The sequence below is a fragment of the Hemitrygon akajei genome, chromosome 10, assembly GCF_048418815.1.
Source record: "Hemitrygon akajei chromosome 10, sHemAka1.3, whole genome shotgun sequence".
NCBI lineage: Eukaryota > Metazoa > Chordata > Chondrichthyes > Myliobatiformes > Dasyatidae > Hemitrygon > Hemitrygon akajei.
The window spans coordinates 145,710,576-145,733,474 of record NC_133133.1 but is presented as its reverse complement, the minus strand read 5'-3'; the positions used below and the strand labels follow the sequence as shown (position 1 = coordinate 145,733,474).

The following is a 22,899-nucleotide window of genomic DNA, read 5'->3' as shown; positions in this document are numbered from 1 at the left end:
GTCCTTTACTGTTTCACCATAAAAATTGTGGTATTCCCTTTAGGGATACTTTTTGTTACTTCGCTGTGTTACGCCTGTGCCCCCTCCTTTTTGAGAATCGCAAGATCGCTATTAAGTCAGGTCAGGAGAACCAGGAAATGAGAGAGAGACGCAGAATCCACAGGGGGTTTGGAATGTCCTGGCCCCTCAACGATACAAAGCTACGGGAAACGGCCATTGTCTCTTGGAGACGGAATTGTGTATTGAGCACTGCGCTATTCATTGACGTCCTCAAGGAATGAGCAACGTGGGCTGGTTGGGGGGATGGCATCCTCCCCAACCTGATTGACATCTGAGACCCCGTGAGTAAGGATAAAAGAGGGTCTGGGGAACAACCCCTTTCAGACGCACCAGGAGACATGCTAGAAATCCCGTGACAGCGTAATAGCAGCAGCCGGTGGAAAGCCCACGTGCGTCCTTTTCCATTTGCCTCGGAATTGGTGGGACTGACCACGGAAGACGGCTTAGCTAAAAGGAAAAGGACACCGACGACATTTCGAAGGATCGACATCATAAAAAGAAAAACGGGCAAGTTCTAAACTCCGCCTCTCTCTCCAACCAAAAGCTGCAGCTTGAATGAACTTGAGTGACTTTTATATTTCCATCGGACAATACATTATCCCCTAGACAACAATAGAGCTACTTCTTATTGATTATTATTATACCCGCGCTTTTAGATTTAGTATTGATGACGTATATTATCTGTATGTTTGCATTGATATTATTTTTGTGTATTTTTATCAATAAATACTGTTAAAAATAGTCCCATCAGACTTCAACGGACCTCTCTATCTTTGCTGGTAAGTGACCCAGTTACGGGGTACATAACAGCTGTCTCAGAAAGCAAAGAAAAAGCATGGTGAAATATTAAAGAGGTATTTAATAGCCAAATGTTTTCCTAAGTCCAACATTAGGAAAGCAGAAATCCAAGAACCTTAAATCACTGACAACAATTGGTTTTACATTGATCTAATGCAACAAGCCTAAACTAACATTTTGTAAAAAATCACCAGTGGCCTAATACTAAATAGCATGTTGTATTAAACTAACTTCTAAATTACAAGCTGTCTCTAGATTCCTGCAGGTTCTATTTTTACAAATATCCATAAGTCAGAAAATACACAAAATCACATGATATGGTAACCATACCTCAATAGCATCATAATGGATAGTATTGATGAAAGCCACTTAAACATTTAACATCTTCCTCTGCCTAGTTACAGATTCAGATATTCCATGTTCAATGGCTGGTTTTGACGAACATGAAATATCAGTGGTTGTTAACACTTTTAATAGAGTACCATTGAACAAGTATCAATAAAATCAATTGCTTGTCTTTTTCTAAAGAAACTACTTTCAGTGGTCTTCTATGGTGAAATAGACAGCCTCTGTTCTTCAAAGACACTGATATCTGAGTACTGTAGAAAAGTTACATGTAAATAGGTTTTCTTTTCCCCAAAATGCTCTTAACTGAATTCAAAAATATTTAATGGGAGCTTGTTTCTATGTATGGAGTTCACAAGTCAGGCATTCATAACCCAGAGGAGCGCTGTACAAGCAAATTGTCTTTCAGTTCCTTTTTACAATTGTGTTTGTTAAAATTGCTTACTTGTTTTTTCAGATGTATGCTTTTGTTTAAAAAATTACACAGAGACAGAAAAGATTAGGTTAATGAAATTGTACCTAGATTCAGCCATTCTATGAGACAAGAATTTCCTGCATCCTAGTATATCAATGAATCAGTAGACATTTCATTGACAATCTAACATCATTATTGTCACTTCTGACCAGAATCATTCTTTGTAGCTGGATGTTTTAATCAGAGCTCCAGTTTTCAAACTGGGTTTTGGATGTGCTTCAGTATCTCCATCAAAGGAGTGCAATTAATTATCTGCCAATATTTTACTCCTAATACAGTAACTCAGCAGTTCAATCAACACATACCGGCAGCCATTCTATCAAGTTTGTTCACTTTTTCCCCCCGGTCCAATTACCAAGATGTAATTACCACCCAGACAGATGAAAATAGAGGTCAACCTACACAAATAAAGAATAAATATTTAAAATAACTAACCTGGCTAATCTTGCTTAAATTGGTGCTAAATTAAGGGACCTAATGAGCCGTTCAATCACCAACATTTAAATGGGATACTTTTTTCTCTTTATCAAGATTAATTCATGGAATTTTAATTTGTTGTTAAGGCCCTTAGTAATTCCGAAGTGACATGAAGCAAACTATATTTTTCTAAAGATTATCACATTACTTCATTTGAGTCAGGCTTCTTTCTGGATCTGGGCTACTACTATATTAGCAGAAGCAGTGCCAAGTGAACATACTTCATAGCAATTTTTACAACTGCAATATGAATATACTCTTACCACTACATTGCATAAGTTACAGACATGCAGGATTCATAACTGTACTAAATGCAGCTGCTCTCCACCAACCAATCCAATTGTTTGATGTACCTAAATTCATGAAGCTTTTCTCAAGACTAAAGCATGGCGTATTATGCAGCTTCCCACTGAATACTGACAGTTTTACTGAGCTCAATAATATATTTCAAATAATTACTCATTCTTTCTAAATCTCTTAATGATTTTTTAAAAAATCTTACAATGCTCTGATATTTAAAATATCTGATCACCAATTTGAAATCTCATGTATTAGCTAGGCTTACCAGCATAAACTGTATTTAGCATTAACACAGGACAAATTTATTAAAATATATCTTTACATTAACAGTGTATAGTAAATGATAGTGCAAGTGATATGACTAAAAAGATAAATGATCAACAGCACAAAAATAAAATCAAGATTACTTTCAAATTATTATACTTGCTTAAAACCTTCAGGCCTTTTAGCAGAGATGAATTATGAACCAAGGCCACAAAATATAGTGTGAAAATGGAGGACATATTTTGGATAAATTGATAGGTTTCCTGCTAAAAAAAAATACTGAATTATTCACATACGCTAGAGCAATGATAAATTGTTAAATCACTCACAGCCTTAGGAAGAGTAATTTTTACAAGAGAAAGTAAAGTAATCACATGCGAATAATCTTATTTTAAAGCAATCATAAATACTTGGATAAAGGAGAATGAATAATAACTGCAACAGAGTCAAGAAATAAAATGTAATACGAAAACCAAGAAACATTATTTAAAGGATATGTTACCTAAACAGAAAAGCTACCAAAATCATAAAAACACTGACAATAAAGCACACCAAAAGGCTTGTTTGGTTCGTTTCACAAATATTGCAAAAATGTTATTACATTTGCATTAGTTTTATTATTTTATTCAAAAAATGCAGACAGCACCTGTTAGAATGAAACTTGCACAAACAACGTAGCTGCTTTATCTAAGATATACACACAGTGGCCACTTTATTAGCTCTACCTGTACACCTGCTTGTTAATGCAAATATCTAATCAGCCAATCACATGGCAGCAACTCGATATATGGAGACATAGACAAGAAGTTCAGTTGTTGTTCAGACCAAACCAGAATGGAAAAGAAATGTTATCTAAACTACTTTTACTGTGAAATGATTGTTGATGCCAGACAGGGTGGTTTGAAAATTAGAGAAAGTGCTGATCTCCTGGGATTTTCACGCACAATAGCATCAAGAGTTCAGCATGGTGGTGAATTATAAGCATCCCCAGACAGAAACACCAACTGCACATTGAGGATGCCACTCCTGTATTTCCTCAGGAGTCTGTAGAGATTTGGCATGTCATTAAAAATTTTGACAAATTTATATAAATGTGTGGGAATGTGCATTGACTGGCTGTATTACCAATTGGTATGGAACACCAATGCCTTAAGAGTGGGAAATCCTACAAACGGTAATGGATTTGGTCCAATACAGCCCTCTCAACCATTGAGCACATCTATGTGAAACGTTGTTGTAGAAAAGCAGCATTCACCAAAGATCCTCACCACCCAGGTCATGCTCTTTTCTCATCAGGTAAAAGGTACAAGTACCTCAGAACTTGCACCACTAGGTTCAAGAACAGTTACTACCCCTCATCCATCTTGAACAAGAGAATAGCAACTCTCATTCTATTTCTGCTGTTCACACAACCAATGCTCTCACTTTAAGGACTCTATCTTGTTATTTCATGCTCTCATTATTTATTTATATTTGCATTTGCACAATTTGTTGTTCATTGATCCTGTTTACAGTTACTGTTTGATAGATTTGATGAGTATGCCTACAAGAAAAAGAACCTCAGGGTTGTATGTGGTGACATGTATGTACTCTGATAATAAATTTTACTTTCAGCAATAAAGGTTCATATAAAGATCCTGAAGGATCTGGACTATCTCATGAAATATCATGAATTCATGAAATATCTCTAGGCAAAGTCAGTCACCAATGGAATTCATCACTGTCTTCAGTGTTCCAGGTCAGTTCTTCAAGAGGAAATGGTTCCCAAAGTTCCATTTCTCAGACAAGACACAAAATTTATGGTCTATTAAGCACCAGTAAGTAATTCCTGCCTTGTGCTTCTGAGAATTATACTACAGCAAGCAACACAAGTCACTGAAAGAACAAGTGGACCAAATTCCATGTCCTCTCCTAGGCCAGCAATACAATTACTGAGGCCCTTGTTACACACTGTTGGCAATTTTCAGCAACCATATTACTCTGAAGGACAGTAGTGAACTAGATCATTTATTATAAACTGCTAATTTCATAATAAGCATGTGTCAATAATTAAAGCTCATAGTCCTCAAATGTTGACTTCACAAGTGTCCTCATCTAATAATTTGTTCCAGCATGGGTTGGGGGGTGGGGGGGGGGGGGAACGAAAGTAAGCTGGGTGTTTGTGGTGTTGTGTACCCCTTCCATTGTCTGTGCACGGGACCCTCCTGTGTTCTAGTTGCCAAGATTATAGTTTGTAGTCTTGGAGCTTTTTCAGTCTAGCAGAGGCTGTACTCATCCATTGGAAGCAAAATCAGGTGGAGAATGTGGCCCATATTTTCGGGGGGGGGGGGGGAATCATGGATCTTAATCACTGGGAAACAGTGATGCTCAGCAAGGCCAGGGTGGTAGAGAATCTTTCTCTTTCTGATGCTTAGTGCAAGGATCATCCTCTCATAAGCTTCAATGAAAGAGTCATTGGTAACTTGGAACTCAGACTCAGATCATATTCACATGGAAGCATGCTGTGAATCAATGATTGAGCTCTGAGTGAAGGATGAATGTTGAACAGTTTTCTATTTCTTGAATAGATTAATTTCACTCCAGCACGGAGTTATTATTAGAAGGGAGATGCAGTAGTGTAGTGAGGAAGATTGAGATGGGTTAATGATATGTAGCTTTCTTCCTTGACCCTAGTATCCAGTTGGAGTTGGTCTGGGATCGATTAGGATCTCAGCTTACATGTTATTGTGCATCAGTAGAGCTAAACATGGATGGTAAAACTGCAGGGCATGGTTGCAAAATGTGCAGGCAAATAGGTTAAATGCCAAGAAATACTTTCCTTTACAGAACCAACATCCCTAGAAGCAGGTTCAGATATCAGATATTAGCAGATGATATTAGCTAGTTGGATATAATGTCATAAACTCCTGTCACAACTCATTTCTTTATGAAATAGTTTCAGGTTTCACTGTGCAGCTTCATATTTTTATACAAGGCATTGACTTCAAAATATAGGAGACAAAATTATTAATTTGTTATTTAAATCTGGACTCCAAATACAAGAGAAAATGCTTCCACTGCAAGAAATTATCAATGTTAGAATCAGTTATTATAATTCTTTTCCGATCTAGTTCAATCAAGTACCCCAATCAAGACTTGAATTAACAAGTCTTTTACTGAAAGTTCAATAATGTATCGACAAAGCTGAATTATTTCTGTTCATATACTTCCATTGTTGATTTGTGGATCACAAAATCCTTTATAAATTATTTACTGTTTATTTACTGACAGGAAGCTCAAATAAAAATAAATAGTTTTATAGCCACCTCAAGTGGCATTACAAACTAAATGCCTGAATAACAAAACATCTGAATAAGCAACACAGGTGGTTAAATTGGGTAAGTTTTCCCCATAAGCGAAAATGAACAATGCTCCTTCACACAGGCTTAAAATGGCTGTTTTTAAGTATATTATGGTGGCAATAGAACTGAAGAAACATTGTTGGTAGGAATGTTAAAAAGGCAGATGGAACTTAATCCTGATATATATGAAATGAATATTGGGGATGCATTCCAAGGAATGATTTTCTGTCATTTAAACCATTTTATTGTTGATAACAAAGTGACCTATTGCTGTTACTTAACAACTGAGATCAACATTAGGCTCAGGATACAAGAGACTGCAAAAGTTGGAATCTGATAAAAAGTATTAATTGCTGGAAGAACTCAGCAGGTCAAGCAGCGCTTGTAGAAGGAAATGAGCAATAGGATAGTTGGATCAAGACCCTTCATCTGGACTGGACATCTAAACCCAGGGAGTGGGGTGAGGAATGAACAAGGCTCATGAAAGAAAAAAAATCAATTTTTATTTATAGTCACTCGACACTGTGGGACAGTAAGATCTGTATATGGTATCAGAGTGATAATTGGGTTTGTAGTCTCAGCAGAGCTGCTCCTTTGCCATACCCACTCCAGTTTGAGGACACATGAACAGATTCCTTAGAGTGCAGTACTGCCACATGCTTATTTGGCAAAATATTTTATCTGACGCACAAGGATCATAGATGAGGAAAGGGTTTAGGAAATAGAGATATCAGGGAAAGGGTTGGGATTCAAAAATCAGGTTTCAGGATACAAAGATGCTGTACAATGAGTTTAAGGAGGCAATGGGTTAAAACACCATATCCCAGTGGAAATGGATTAAGTGCTGAGGGATTACTTCACAGAGTTGATCAGGGCTATTGCGGCTCCCCACAGTGCAGAATATCAGCGTGTTAACATGGCAATGAGACATCAGTTTACTTGTCAAATTGGGGGGGGGGGGGGGGGGGGGAAGAGAGGTCGCAAAGGAAGAACTTGTCTATGACAACCAACCCAAATGAGGCTCTGTAACCACTTCGAAATCTTAATGCCCCACTTTACCAAACATTGAAAAAAAATCAACATTTGGTTCTTTCACAATTTGTTGTTTGTTTATTTCCCCCACACAAATTCCATAAGACAAATTTTAGTGAATATTGCTAATTTTTTGGTTGTTATTTGTGAATTCTGCAAGTGTAAATTTCCATAACCTGAATGGCTGCAACTTGGGAGTTGCCTGTAACATGAATGGCAAGGCTATCAATAGGATCTTCATGTTTAAATCCAGAGATCCCGGAAGGTAATAGCTTTAGTATCTGAACAGCCACCTAAATCATTAATACATGCACACTACAGATCACTTGCTGGTATACGAGGCTAGTACAGATACGTACTTGATGTTTGGCATGGGAGTAAAGGGCCAAGAGATACTGGTGTTGCATGGCTCTATGTCACCATGATGACCTCAGTAAAAGCCTGATGTTCAGGAAAGAAATTGATTTTAAGATTCAATGATTCAAAGTACATTAATCAAAGTATGTACAGTAAAATTATTCAACCTTGAGATTTGTTTGCTTACAGGTAGCCACAAAGCAAGAAACTTGAAATAGCCCAATTAAAGAAATAAAAATAAAAAGACCAACATCTGATGTGCAAGGGAAAGGAAAATACAAATCTTGCAAATAATTGAAGCAAACAACAATATTCTGAACCAAATTGAGTCCTCAGATCTGAACACTGAACTAGGCCCAAAGCCTCACTTATCAGTTCATATTATGGAAAGAAGAGTGACCATCGTGGTGAAGGAGCAAAATTGGCTCTCGCCTCAGAACCCAACACCCTGTCTTTTCGTTTATCTGGCCAGGCGCTTAAATTGACCAAACAATGGAATGGCAGAAGGCTCCAGCACCCTGGAGAGAGGAGTGAACATTGCAGAGAGTGAATGAAATCAGCTCTCACCTCCAATCTGGGCCGTCAGTTAAATTGTCTCAACAGCAGATCATACCTCACGCTAAGAGTTCTGGGCCTAGACCACGCCACCCAGCAACTTGCTCCATGCTCAGATTACGCCTCCCAGCCCAAAGCCACTCTCAGCTCTTCAAATCAGCTCAGCAGCCAGAATGATCCAATCTTGCACCTGGGCCAGTTGTACGGGCATCAGAACTCCACTGCCCGGACTTCTCCTCTACAAATGGCTCATCTTATCTGCATCAATTCTGCAACATACCATCTCAGCTCATCCCCTGAACTCACCTTGACATTGCTCACCCCTCACTGTTTGCAATGATAATTTGACATGTTACCCCTGAAATGTTAGTCGAATTTCTTGCCATTTTAACTACCAGTGAACTGTCACACGCATTCGATTGCACCATCTTATCTGGAAGTTATGAAATCAAAACATTCAAAACACTTGCTAAAAATGATATGTTACTTACTTCCAGCAACAACTTTCAAGCATGTTAACTTTTTCTCAATTTTTGCAAATGATAATGACCTGCTTGACTTTTGATCACAGGTTTGTTTTTGCACAAACTCCCAAACAGTGGCAGACTATTAAGGCCAACTGATTTTGGTGCCATTTATTCACATTTACCTTCTCCTATTTCTCCTCATCCTAACCCCCTTCTCCTTCATGCAATCAACAGACTTCCATGATAATTTGTAATAAAAGGTTCCATTTCATTTTCACCATTTCAATGAGGAAATTTTTACTAAATTCTATTTGGATTTATTGATCATCAATGTACATGTATTTTTTTGAATATGTTAATAAGAGATAGCCAAATAAATTAGTAAAATTAAGCTATAGTTAACAAAGTCTTATTTTACAAAAGAAATATGTGCATTTTCAAACTTTCAAGTAACAAAACAACCAAATTTCCAGCAGTTTCCCTCCATTTCTATTCTGCCCAACTGAAGACAGTGACAAAGAAAACAAAATAGACAAGTTAATTTAGTTCCTTTCCTTATTGCTCAGTTGTTTAAGATTCAATGCATTTAATTTGTCCTTCCTTATCCCCCACCTTTAAGACACAGAGGACTGCTTGCAGGTAACCCGGCAGAGTACAGTGGAGTACTAAGGATTTAAAACTGGGACTATTGTTTTCCTTTAAGTATATTAATGACTTGGATGCAGAGGGGAAAAAAATTCTAAATATGCACATAACAACAAAATTTGGAGGGCTGGTGAATGACAAGAATGATGGTAAAATATTTTAAGAAGATTTAGATGAACTGGTGGACTGGGCAGATACAGAAGGTGACATGAATTTTATTGCTGTGAAATGGGAAATGAAGCACATTGACAGGAAGAATACCGAGAGGCAATAACAAAAAAGTGACATCTCCAAAAGGGGTAGTACCAAGTTCTGGGTGCACGTACATTGTTCATCGAATACAGCAACGGTAGTTCAGAAAAAAAAGTATATTAGACTCTAAGCTTTTTAAAAAGGTACCAGAGCCAGAGTGTCAAGGATCTTCATAAACACTGGTTCAGATATAATTAAGAGCATTGTGTCTAATTCTGACTATCACACTTTTAAGAAAGATGGCTTTCGAAGGGATCCAGGAAATATTTACTATAATTATTTCAAGAGTGTGAGCGTTTAGTTATATTTATAGACTATTGAACCAAGTTTTTCTTTTCGTGTATCAGAAAAGGATATATAGGTTTGGTTAAATTGACAGAGGTAGTTAAAAAAATTATAGTCATAGACAGTGGAAAGGAAACAAATGTTCAGTGTCAGAAGGGTAATAAACTACAAACCCCATTTCCAGAAAAGTTGGGATATTTTTCAAAATGCAATAAGAACAAAAATCTGTGATATGGTTAATTCACGTGAACCTTTATTTAACTGACAAAAGTACAAAGAAAAGGTTTTCAATAGTTTTATTGACCAACTTAATTGTATTTTGTAAATATACACAAATTTAGAATTTGATGGCTGCAACACACTCAACAAAAGTTGGGACAGAGGCATGTTTACCATTGTGTTACATCACCTTTCCTTTTAATTACACTTTTTAATCCTTTTGGAACTGAGGATACTAATTGTAGTAGATTTGCAATCGGAAATTTTGTCCATTCTTGCTTGATGTAAGACTTCAGCTGCTCAACAGTCCGTGGTCTCCATTGTCTGATTCTCCTCTTCATGATGCACCATACATTTTCAATAGGAGATAGATCTGGACTGGCAGCAGGCCAGTCAAGCACATGCACTTTGTGTCTACAAAGCCACGCTGTTGTAACCTGTACAGAATGTAGTCTGGCAATGTCCTGCTGAAATAAGCATAGACGTCCCAGGAAGAGACGTCGCCTTGATGGCAACATATGTCTCTCTAAAATCCTAATATACGCCTCAGAGTCAATGGTACCTTCACATACATGCAACTCACCCATGCCGTGGGCACTGATGCACCCCCATACCATCACAGATGCTGGCTTTTGCAGCTTTCGCTGATAACAATCAGGATGGTTGTTTTCATCTTTGGCACGGAGAACTCGACACCCATTTTTTCCGAAAACTAACTGAAATGTGGACTCATCTGACCACAGCACACGGTTCCACAGTCTTACAGTCCATCTGAGATGAGCTCAGGCCCAGAGAACTCGCCAGCATTTCTGCATAGAATTGATGTATGGCTTCCTCCTTGCGTAATACAGTTTCAAGTTGCATTTCTGGATGCAGCAACGGACAGTGTTAATTGACAATGGTTTTCCGAAGTACTCCCGAGCCCAGGTGGCTATAATTGTCACAGTAGCATGACGGTTTCTTAGGCAGTGCTGCCTGAGGGCTCGAAGATCATGCGCATTCAACAATGGTTTCTGACCTTGCCCTTTACGCACTGAGATGTCTCTAAATTCTCTGAATCTTTTCACAATATTTTGTACTGTAGGTGTTGAAAGACCTAAATTCTCTGCAATCTTGCATTGAGAAATGTTCCTTTTGAACTGACTAACAATTCTCTCACGAATTTTGGTACAAAGGGGTGAGCCACGACCCATGCTTGCTTGCAAAGACTGAGCCTTTGATGGACACTACTTTTATACCCAGTCATGATACCGCACCTGCTACCAATTATCCTGCTTAATGTGGAGTCTTCCAAACCAGTGTTACTTGAATATTCTGTGCACTTTTCAATCTTATTTTAACTCTGTCCCAATTTTTGTTGAGTGTGTTGCAGCCATCAAATTCTAAATTTGTGTATATTTACAAAATACAATTAAGTTGGTCCGTAAAACTATTGAAAATCTTTTCTTTGTACTTTTGTCAGTTAAATAAAGGTTCACGTGAATTAACATATCACAGATTTTTGTTTTTATTGCATTTTGGAAAATATCCCACCTTTTCAGGAAATGGGGTTTGTAGGAGCACAAAATGAAAGCCATTGGTAGAAGAACCAAAACTAATGTAAAGAAAATATTTTTAGCAGCAGCTATTTAGAGTTTGAGATGTATTGTTAGAGGTAGAAGAGGCAAATTCAGCTGTAGCATTCAAAGTTGATCTGGATCAATATCTGAAAGAAAATTATTTACAATATTACAGGAAAGAGCAGGAGAGTGAGCCAAACTTATCTGCTCTTAGATACAGTGTAAACTAAGCAAGCTGAATGGTTTCCTTCCATTCCATGGTTCTACTATCAATTAGAGGAACAAAATTAGGATTGAATACCAAATAGTAAGAGGGTTACACGATAAACAGAATACTGTGACATGCTGCTTCTGAAGTTATCCATAACCGTGCTTTACTTTTTGCCATAAAAAAAACATTCAGACAAGCAGTCAGATAAAAATAGCTACTAACCTTGATGCCAGGCTGCAGTTGATAATCCAGGCAGAAAATGTGAAAGAAAGATTTTTAAGAGGTTAATTAATTAAATTTCTAAAATGTTTACTGATGCAACAAGCACAAGGCAAATTTATACATAATTATACAGAAATGTGAAGCATTATGATGGGTAAGAATTCAAAGGAAATGTGTTCAAATGAGCTTCTGCCTTTAGGGTTACAAGTGTCGCCATATTAAGTATCAGAAATTTCTCAGAAAAATCTACAAAAGTGATTCTGGTGGGGATTTTTTGATTTCCAACCCCTTAACGCCAGACGTGCCTGCAAAATGTTGATCTAGAGCAAAATGGCGCACTTTATTTATCAAAAGATCGTTTTGTACTCACACTTTCTCATGAGGCATGCTGCTGTATGTGTCAAAGCAATACAAATAATTTGGTATTCAATAACCAAGGCTTTTCTTTGGTGGAAAACAGTCATATTGAAAGTTAGAATAGATTGTGTACATAGTTAAGCAACCCATTGTCTGAACTTTGTTGCTAAATAATTAATGGTAAGTGAAAATATGACAACACCTTAAAGGGATGGAAGAACATTTAACCATTTAAATATTGGTCCAAACTGTTTTGACTACAAAAGATCTGCTCCCAAAACTCTCCATGAAGAACATCTAATTCAACTAGCCTCGCTTAAATTAAGTGAGTTAATTTAATTTAGAATCAAGCATTATTTGTATTAGAAATCTTTCTTGTTATCCTTAGTACAAAATTAGTCATCAATTCTTCAGGTGCTTCAGTGGAAGCTTATCTTTAAAAAAGGCAAGATTAAAATACTTGTCCTTATTTGGTATCTCATTTTTTTTTAAACTTATTCTGCATTGAACTTGGATTCTCATCACACTGAAGCAGAAATTGCAATGGTAAAGGATTCTGCCTCCCACAACCATTGTGGATAGAGTCCTTGACTGCACCTTCTTTATTTCCTGCACTTCCACTCTCTTCCTGGATAGAGGAAGAAGAGGTCCTCCGATTTTCATCTTCCACCTGACAAGCTACTGTATTCAACAGATTATTCTTTGCAAATCCTACTAGCTCCAACAAGATTCCACCGATATTTCTCTCTCACCCCTTTCAATAGTTTAAGCGATCACCCCTCTGTCAGTTATCTATCCCCATCAACCAATCTCCATTTGATAGCACTTTTCCACACCACAGAAGATGTGATCCCTTACTGTTCACCTCTTCCTTACCATCAATCAAGTTCCAAAAGGTCTTCACAGGTAAGGTACTGATTCACCTGCACTTTCTCCTGTTTAGTGTATTGCAGTTGATGTTCATATTTTGGCTTCCTTTACAATGGGGAAAGGAACTGCAGAGTGGGTGAATGTTTTACAGAACACCTCTATTCAGTACAAAGGAGTGACCCTGCCCGTTATGATAAGGCTCAATAAAAACTTTAGGAACAGCATCTCATCTTCCATCTTGATATGATACAGCCTTTTTGCCTCTGTATCAGTCCTCTAATTTTCTCTACCTCATCTTTTCTTTTTATCTACAGTATATCATTTCTGTCCATTTTGACTCAGATTTTCTCTTCCTATTACTACAATCTAGCTGCTGAGGCATGTCCCACGACATTATTGCTAGCAACATGTGACACAGAGAGCATTATCTGATTCTAACTGCTTCCTTAACTCATGTGGTCTCACCTTACCAGAGTTACTGCCTCTCTTCAAGGAATCCCTCCCCCCCCACCAAATGCAACTGAAAATTCCTCCCAATTTCATCACCCTACCACCTATACATTTCATCCACTGGCTCTCCCTCATATAGATCCGATTCCATCACCTTCTGGTTCTTCTATAATCATTCTCATTATCAGCTTCCTTCCTCATCAGATTCCAGCACTGGCAGCCTCTGTTTCTGCTGATCACCCGCCAGCACCTATGTCTACCTTCACTTTAACTCTCTGACATCCATTTCTTTATTATCTGTCTCCAGCTATTTATGTTTTCCTATGTTTACGAACTCCAGCCCTCCCCACTTCCCTAATTGTCACTATCTGACCATTGTCCGCCATTTCTTCCTCCTAATCCACTAATCACTAATAGCCCATTTCACCACTTATCCTTTCCTTTTCAGAGTAAGCAGCAGCATCTCTGGGAGGAAATAAATTGTTGGTCTTTGGGTTAAAACTCTGCATCAGGACTAAGAGGAGAGGTGAGATGGTCAGTCAAGAGACAAGTGGAGTCTCCACTATCAGCCCTGATGAAGGATTTTAACCCAAATCTGGCCCATTCCTGCATCTGCATTTTCTTGGGTCTTTTCTTTTTATACTGGGCATCTCAGCTCTTAGTCCCGATGCAGGGTTTTCACCTAAAACATCAGCAACTCCCTTCTCTTCTACAGATGCTGCGCACCCTACTGAGTCTGTTCATCAGATTGTTAGTTACTCCATCCCACAACTATAACTTCATGTGCCAGTGGCTATAATTAATTAGGAGCTTGAGGTGATTTGATATGTCACCAAAGATTCTAGTAAATTTCTACAGATATATCATGGAGAGCATTCAGACTGGCTCTATCACTGCCTGGTATGGAAGCTCCAAGGCACAGGATCAAACGAGGCTGCTGAGGGTTGTAGACTCAGCCAGCACCATCATTGGAGCAACCCTCCCCACCACTGAGGATATCTTCAAAAGATGCCATCAATCATTAAGGACCTTGACGTGCCCACCTTTCATTACTACCATCATGAAAGAAGGAAAAAAGCCTGAAGACCACACTAAACATTTTAGAAACAGCTTATTCCTTTCTGCTATCAGATTTCTGAACAATCCACAAACCCATGAACACTACCTTGCTGTTTCTCTTTTGCACTACTTATTTATTTTTGATTCTAACTTATGATAATTTTCAATGTCTTGCACAAAACTGCTACTACAGAACAACACATTTCACAAGATATGTCAGTGATATATAAATCCGATTCGGATTTTAATCAACAATTCAGGGCAAGGCTAACATCCTGTCAACCTAATATGGTTCCCAAAATTTCCTATAAATTACTCAGTTCTAGCTGCACAACCATCTCCTTCAGCAATAAAGGAATTATTGCTGACTGACCATCATATACAGTACTAGAAATTTAGCTGTGCATGGAAAAAAAACTAAGATGACACAGGAGACTTATGCCAATGTGCTCTTGTGCTGTTTGAATAAATTACAATGAAAACTGTGCAGGATTCAAATACTTAATGGCACCAACATAATCTTTTTTTCTCCCTGCTGGTATACATAAAATGCATATAATTTCTCAAAAAAAGCCAAAACTAGACTGTTTCTCCTTCCCCCCCCCACATTAATCTTGCATTTCTTAACAAGGCAAAAAGCTACTGCAATCAATTTTTATGCATTGTATTTATATGACCACAAGCAAACCTATCACATTAACATTAATTCACACACTGCAGAATATTTGGAAAAGAGTCACAATGCCCTGTGGGTTTAAGACCCCACAATTACGGGCATGCTGTGGCCAATAGATGATTTAGAGGTCATGAATGATAGCATAGTAACATACATTACTCATATTTGCTTTCAACTTTCCCTCATCCTGCAATCTCTTCTAAGGTAAAGAAAGGTTGAATGTGCCCATCTTAACTATCAATTGCTCTCACGATGACCATATCTTGACTTTGCCAGTAAAGATTACAAGCCCAGATCCCAGCAGCTAAACAAGAGCAAGAGGAAAAAAAAGTGAGCTCCATCTGACCATTACTGTAGAATAATCCTTCTGATCTCCTTGTGGTTAGAGGAGAAGAAATTCTTGAGGTAAAAAGTACAGCTGTGGAAAACTACTAGAGCAGGATCTTAGACTAGACTGTGCTGTATTAAGAAAACCAAAATTTATGTTTAGACAGAGATTCCTGACAGTTGAAGGACAGTTTACAATTCACAAGAGAATTGTAGAGTGTGATAAACTTGCCATTGCTCACTTATCTGTAGGCAAATGAACACACTGGAGCCAAGCAAGTAAGGCGCAATTGACAAGATAAAGGTGAAGAAACAGTGCAAGGAACAGATGAGCTAGGAAGCAGCAAAGAACTGATTACACAGCCAATCATGTTCTTGTAACTTTTGTACAGTGGGGGATAAAGAGTGAGAGCTCTGAACACTGATACCATAGTGGATCAGTTGTCCACCTAGTCAGTCAAATTCAAGGCAATATGCTCAGTTTGGATTGAATACCCGAAAAACAGTTGTTCACAGAAACCATCAGATATGTTAGGAATCTGAAAGTGCATCAATTTAAGTAACACACAAAGATTGTACTAGAATTTGTTGAAGCTGTAACATGTAACAGAATTGTTATTCACTTACAGCATCCTAATCAACCTTCTGTAAAAGGCAGAGATATTAAAACTCTATTCTTACATTGCATCCACCAGCTGCAAAGAAAGCATCACAAAGTGCATCAATAACAAACTGATTAAAAAGCAAATTAACTTTGATGTGGCTTAGCAATCATCTAGTTTTATTGCTACATAGAAAATAAAACTTGATAAGTCCAACTGGCATTGACCTACCTGGACACCAAACACTGACATGGTTTAGGTGTTCCCAGTCCAGAATACTTTCTGAACAACCCTCTTCCCAAACACGTAGAGAATAAATTGGGGTAGCTGGCTCACATTGCAGACAAGCAGCAGTCTGAAATTGTCATCTTACAGAATCATTCCTTACTGACAATGTACCAAGACTACTCTATCACAATTTCCAAATCAATCCTGTCTCAAGAGGGAGAAGCAGTGGTACACAGGTTGGGGTACTGAAGTCTCATGAAAATATTAAAATCAAAAGGCAAGAGGAAGAGGTCATTAAAATCTCATTATATGCAGTCAGATGAAGAATCTACCTCCTGATTACCACCTACCATTTTTCATCATTTGATGTGCCAATGCTCCTCTGCATTGAACACTTAGAAGCAACACCAAGAGCAGCAGGGGACTGGAATGTACTCAGTGTCCATCAAGAGTGGCTTGGTTGCAAACCAGCGACCAAGCTAGCCTTGGCGTGAAAGGCATATTGCCAGATAAACAATGAACAAGAGAGATAGATCCACTTGACCTTGCCCTCAGAGATCAATTATAAGTAACTGAACATTAATCTCACATAACATTAATCACTCCTAGTATTATCTTGCTAGTATGAGTGCAGCAGAGGATGAAAAGGATGGTTGTGCCAATACTGCAATAGGGTGATAGCAGCTGTTCCACCTCAGTTATAAACTGATCCAGGGACGACTGCACAGCAGACCTCTCCGCCTCCCATTGTCAGCCAAGTCCTTTGTAGGATTTTTAAAGTTCAACCTTGGGTGAATCATTAGCTTGGGTGTCTGCAGTGACCTTCTGAGTCTCCATATCTATTAAGTCCCTGTTCATCAGCTTGAGAGGCAACATGTAGTAATCTCCTCTGCACCCACAATAATGCACTCCCTGTGGAATAGCACCATAAATGCACACAATTCTCCAGCATGGCCTAATCAAAAGTTTTATAAAGTTGCATCAGATTCTCCCTGCTCTAATATTCTTTACCTCAGCTAATGGAGTCGAGCGTCCTACATGCCTTCTTCAGTATCTTTTCTACCTGTGCTGAAAATTTTGAGGATCAATGGATTTGTTCCAGATGCTAATGGAAACAGAATAACTCAACCACTCATGTATGTGTCTTGCTGTTGTTAGGCCTCCTGCAACGCAAAACGTCATGCATTTCAGGATTAAATTCTATCGGTCACTGTTCAGCCCAACATATCATTACAGTTCAGTAGCCGAGGCTCACCCTTCAATCAGAACCATGATCAATCTTTGTGTTACCTGCAAAGTTGAGGGCACTGCCTCCAGTGGTGCAATTTAATCCTGACCTATTGGTGCCCAGTGTAGAGTTTACACACCATCCTTTTAACTGCATTCAGGTGCTTTGGCACTCTGTGCTGTTGCTCTGTCAGACACTATAACTTACTAATCATACTTCCAGCATTCACATCTGTGCATACAAGCAGTAAGGATGTCAGTACTGGGCCCTGTGGTCCACTACTGCTCACAAGTTTCCAATCACAAAAAAAACCCTCCTCCATCATCCTGTTTCCTATTACCTAACCAGCTTTATAACTAACTTGACAATTTGACTTGGATCCCATGGGGTCTAACCTTTTAGACCAGACTTCCACATGGGACTTTAGCAAAGGCCTTAATGAAGACCATGGATATTATATCAATCAAATCCACCTTCATCAATATATTTTGTTATTTCTTCAATTTACTCAATCAAATTAATTATACAGGACCACCCATCACACCAAGTATATTATAGTTGTACGGCTCTTACCTTCACATAAAATGAAACAAATTCCATAAGATTTTAAAATATCAATTCAAATTTTAACAGTTCACAAGCAAAATGTTTGTGAACAGGCTGTATTTAATATGTTTGAACTGAGCCTGTTAATGTTAATCAACACCTATTATGAAAATTATGATATATTCCCAAGACAATAAAATGTTGCAGTATGACTAAAAGTCTGTAACAGAATACTTTTTAAGTTAATGAATACAAAGCAAAATGAAATACGATACAATGGATATGTTTATTTGGTTCATTGAGTTTTTTTAAAAATCACTCACTTCTCCAATTCTGCTATCTTCTTATCTTTGTCATTTTTTTCATTTTCCATTTCCTTTAAAATCTCAAGCAGTCTGTCAACTTCTGCTTGGCCTTTGTTCGCCTCATCTCTATTCTGTGCCACCACCTTCTCCAATTGCCAGATACGCTCATGGAGTTCAGCACTGGCTTGTCCTTCATTTGAAGCCTCAAGGGACTGAAAGTAAAATTCAGCAAAAGGTCAGATAAACATTGTACACATTTATTGTAAAAATTTTAAGAAGGGATTGTGAACAATTGTGCTTTCTGAATCTGTATTGACTTCTCTGAATTCATTACCACAATAAAATGCTAAATATATTCACAGCAGCTTCAAGATGACACCAGTAAGTGGTGACTCTTTGCATCCTCCAGTAGGAATCATCAAATATCCCTGTTTAGAACTACTACAGCTGGTATACTGTCACAGCCATGGGTACTTCAGTAAACATGACTAAAACATTTTTAAAAATCTATTGGTCCTCAAAATGGATGGGCCCCTGGACAGCAGACACAGGTCCCCTTTAAAAGGCGCTCTAATCTACAGCTACTGTTGAATGCTGCCTCTGGAAAATACATTTGAAGACCTCAGAGCAACATTTCTGTGCAAGAGGGATACCAGTGACTGTTGGCTACTTTGCTTCCCAAAAACATGCTTCACTGCTGCCATTTCGGACCCAGTGCTGCAGGCCGATGGTTTCACCATTCTCTGTAAAGACAGGATAGTTGAGCCTTCTAAAAGGTACAGCAGGGAGAGTATACCTCATAATTAAGTCAACTTCATGCACTAGCAGTCAAGTCGGCTATTTTATCTGCCAAGGTTCAGTGTACATTCCACTTCAGGCCAATGTCAGACAGGCAATGGGGGAGCTGAGCACAATAATAAGCATTCACAAAACAGCACACTCTGATGCCTTCCCTATTGTTGCAGGAGACTTCAAGGTCAGCTTGAAGTCTCTGAACACTACCAACAACATATCACCTGTAGAACCAGAGCAGCCAACACACTTGACCGCTGTTATACTGTCATCAAGACTGCTTACTGTTCCATCCCGGATCCTCACTTTAGAAAGTCCAATCACCTGGCTGTACTTCTGTTCCCATCATACAGGCCTGCTTTGAGTACAGGACTGATATGAGTCAGTGGCCTGGACAATATTCAGGGATTCATTTCAGTTCCGAATGAACATATCATAGTAGTCACCAACTCCATCAAGACCTGTGTGGATGAATGTGTAGCTTTGAGAACATGAGAGCATAATGGACATACCAAACCAAAAGCCATGGATGAACCAAGGGATTTATGGTCTGCTGAGGGCTAGCTCTGTGGCATTCAAGACCAATGATTCAGAACTATACAAGTTGTTCAGAAGGGTATTTTAAGAACGAAAGGGTATTTTTAGAAGTGAAAAAACAATTCCAATTAAAGTTAGACAAACATGCAGATCAGCTCCAAACAGAATTGACAGGCCATTACCTAACATCAAGAATGCCTGTGATGCTTCACTCCCAGATGAGCTCAACACCTTTTATGCTGACTTTGAAAGAAACAATAAAACTACACCTCTGCAAATCCCTGCAGCATCAGATGACCCTGTAATCTCTGTCTCAGAGGTCAACATCTGAACACCTTTCATTAGGATGAATCCTCGCAAGGTGTCTGGACCTGCTGCAATTTGCCTATTGCCACAATAGGTTACAGCAGATGCAATCTCATTGGCTCTCCATTTGGTCTTGGATGACTTGGACAATACAAATTACCTACATCAGGCTGCTATTAATTGATTATAGCTCAGCATTCAATGCAATCATACTTTCAGTATGAATCAAAAAGCTCTAACTCCTGGGCCTCAGCACCTCATTCTACAAGTGAATGCTCAACTTCCTCATCAGGAGACCACAGTCAGTACAGATTGGAAATAGTGAGGTTGAATGAAGTCATCCTCTTTGGATCAAGAACTGGTGGTTGAGGGGTAATAATTGTTCATGAACCTGGTAGTGTGAGTCCTGAGGCTCCTGTAACTTCTTCCTAATGGCGACAATGAGAAGTGAGTGTGGCCTGGGTGATGGGTGTTTCAACTCATTTCATTTGTGCCTTTCTTACCTCCAGAATTATTAATACATTGCTGGCCAACATTCCACATCCTATCAACTAGTTCCTAGAGAGCTTATGCAGGTGATACTTACCACAGAAAATATCACCTGCATAAAATACAAAATATAACTAAGCCAAATAATTATGTGTTTCAAGAAAGCTTTTGGAATCTCTCCATCCTCGTAAAGTTTGATATCCGTGTCATCAACTGCATCAGATTTTTTTTATTACTAACCTAGATTGTCACTAAGTTAGACAAAATTTGGGTTTTAAATTTTTTGACACCTAGGAACTTAAAACTGCTCATCCTTTCCACTTCTGATCCCTTGATGAGGATTGGTGTGTGTTCCCACGAATTCCCCTTCCTAAGTCCACAACCAATTCCTTGGTCTTACAAGATTGGAAGATTGTTGCTGTGATACTGTTTGAGCTGTGCCTAGCCACACAATCATGGGTGTAGAGACAGTAGAGCACGTAATCCATGAGGTGCACCAGTGTTGATTATATGAAAGATGAGATGTTATTTCCAATCTGCACACTCAGTGTTCTCCCAGGGAGGAAGTCAAGAATTCAGTACAAAGGCCCAGGTTTTGGAGCTTCTTGATATGATCAGAGGGTTTGATTGCGTTGAAACCTGCACTGTAGTCAAACAAGAGCAGCCTGACATAGGTATTACTAATATCTAGGTGATCCAAGGCAGTGTTGAGCGAACAAGATTGCATTCACCATAGACCTATTGTGGTGAGAGACAAATTGCAGAAGGTCCAGGTCTTGCTTAGGCAGGAGTTGATTCTGACCATGACCAACCTCTCAAAGCACTTCATCACAGTAGATGAGAGTGCCACAGGGCAATATTTGTTTGAGGCAGCTCACCTTGCTCTTCTTGGACACTGATATGATTGTCGCCCTCTTGAAGCAGGTAGGAACCTCCGATTTCAGTGGTGAGAGATTGAAGATGTCCTTGAACACTATTGCCAGTTGGTTGGCAAGGGTTTTCACACCCTACCAGGTACACCATCAGAGCCTGTCATTTTACAAGGGTTCACCTTCATGAAGATGCTCTGACATTGGCCTCTGAGACAAAGATCACAGGGTCACCAGATGCTGCAGGGATTCACACAGGCGTAGTTTTATTCTCCTTTCAAAGTGTGCATAAAATACATTAAGCTCATCTGGGAGTTAAGCATCACAGCCATTCATGATTGTAGGTTTTGCTCTGTAGGAAGTAATGGCCTGCAACCCTGCCAGAGCTAACATGCATTCAATTCCACCACTAAACTCAATCGGAATTGTTTTCAAGGTCTTACAATAGTCTTCCGTAGGTTGTTCCTGGACTTCTTGAATAGTTCTGGAGCACTGATCTTGAATGCCACAAACCTAGTCCTCATCAGACTACTAGTTCATCCATGGCATTTAGTTTGGGTACGTCTGATATGTTCTCAAAGGCACACACACACACACACACACACACAGCCTTGATGAAGTCAGTGACAACTATGGGGTATTTGTTCAGATTTGAAGATGAATCCTTGAATATTGCCTAGTCCACAGACTCCTAGTAATCCTGTAAGGACTCTTCCGCCACCCTTAGCCATACCTTCTTGGTCCTCACCATTGACGCTACAGTCCTTAGTTCCTGCGTATATGCTGGGAGAAGATGTACCTCCAGGTGATTGGACCTTCCAAAGTGTGGGCACGGGATGGCACTGTAAAGGTTCTTGACACTGGTATAAGAGTTCTTAAGTGTGTTGGCTCCTCTGGTTCTACAGGTGATATGTTGGTGGTAGTAGACTTCTTCAAGTTGGCCTGGTTGAAATCCTTCACAATGATAGGGAACACAGAGCACACAGTTTTGGGCGTGCTGATTAAATTGCTCAGCTCCTCCAGTGCCTGCCTGACACTAACCTGAGGAAGAATGTACATTGCTATCAGGACGATGCCGGAAAAACTCCCTTGGCAGATAAAATGGATGACACTTGGCCCCTAGATATCCCAGGACAGGTGAGCAGGACTGAGACAGAGTCACCTCGTTTGTGCACTATGATGAGTTATTCATAAAGCATACTCCACCTCCTCTACCTTTAAAAGACTGAGCTGTCTTGTCTTTGTAGAGAATGGTGAAGCCATCAAGCTGCAGCGCCATGTCTGAAATGATGGGGCCTAGCTACGTTTTGTGAAGCCAGGTACACACCAGTCTCTGATGTCACTCTAGCAATCTTGCTCTGAAGTTCTTAATTTTTTTTCCCAGACACTACACA

The 22,899-nt window shown here is 39.0% G+C and overlaps 1 protein-coding gene across 4 annotated transcripts in view; it reads right to left on the bottom strand.

The window, feature by feature from the left end:
- The window catches only part of LOC140734775 (ELKS/Rab6-interacting/CAST family member 1-like), a 766,434-nt gene that overhangs the window by 572,300 nt on the left and 171,235 nt on the right, over nt 1–22,899 (bottom strand). For all 4 annotated transcript variants that reach the window (XM_073059261.1, XM_073059262.1, XM_073059263.1 and 1 more), the window contains one exon: nt 18,531–18,724. In XM_073059261.1, coding sequence (XP_072915362.1) covers nt 18,531–18,724 — 194 coding nt within the window. The remainder of the gene's footprint in view (nt 1–18,530; nt 18,725–22,899) is intronic.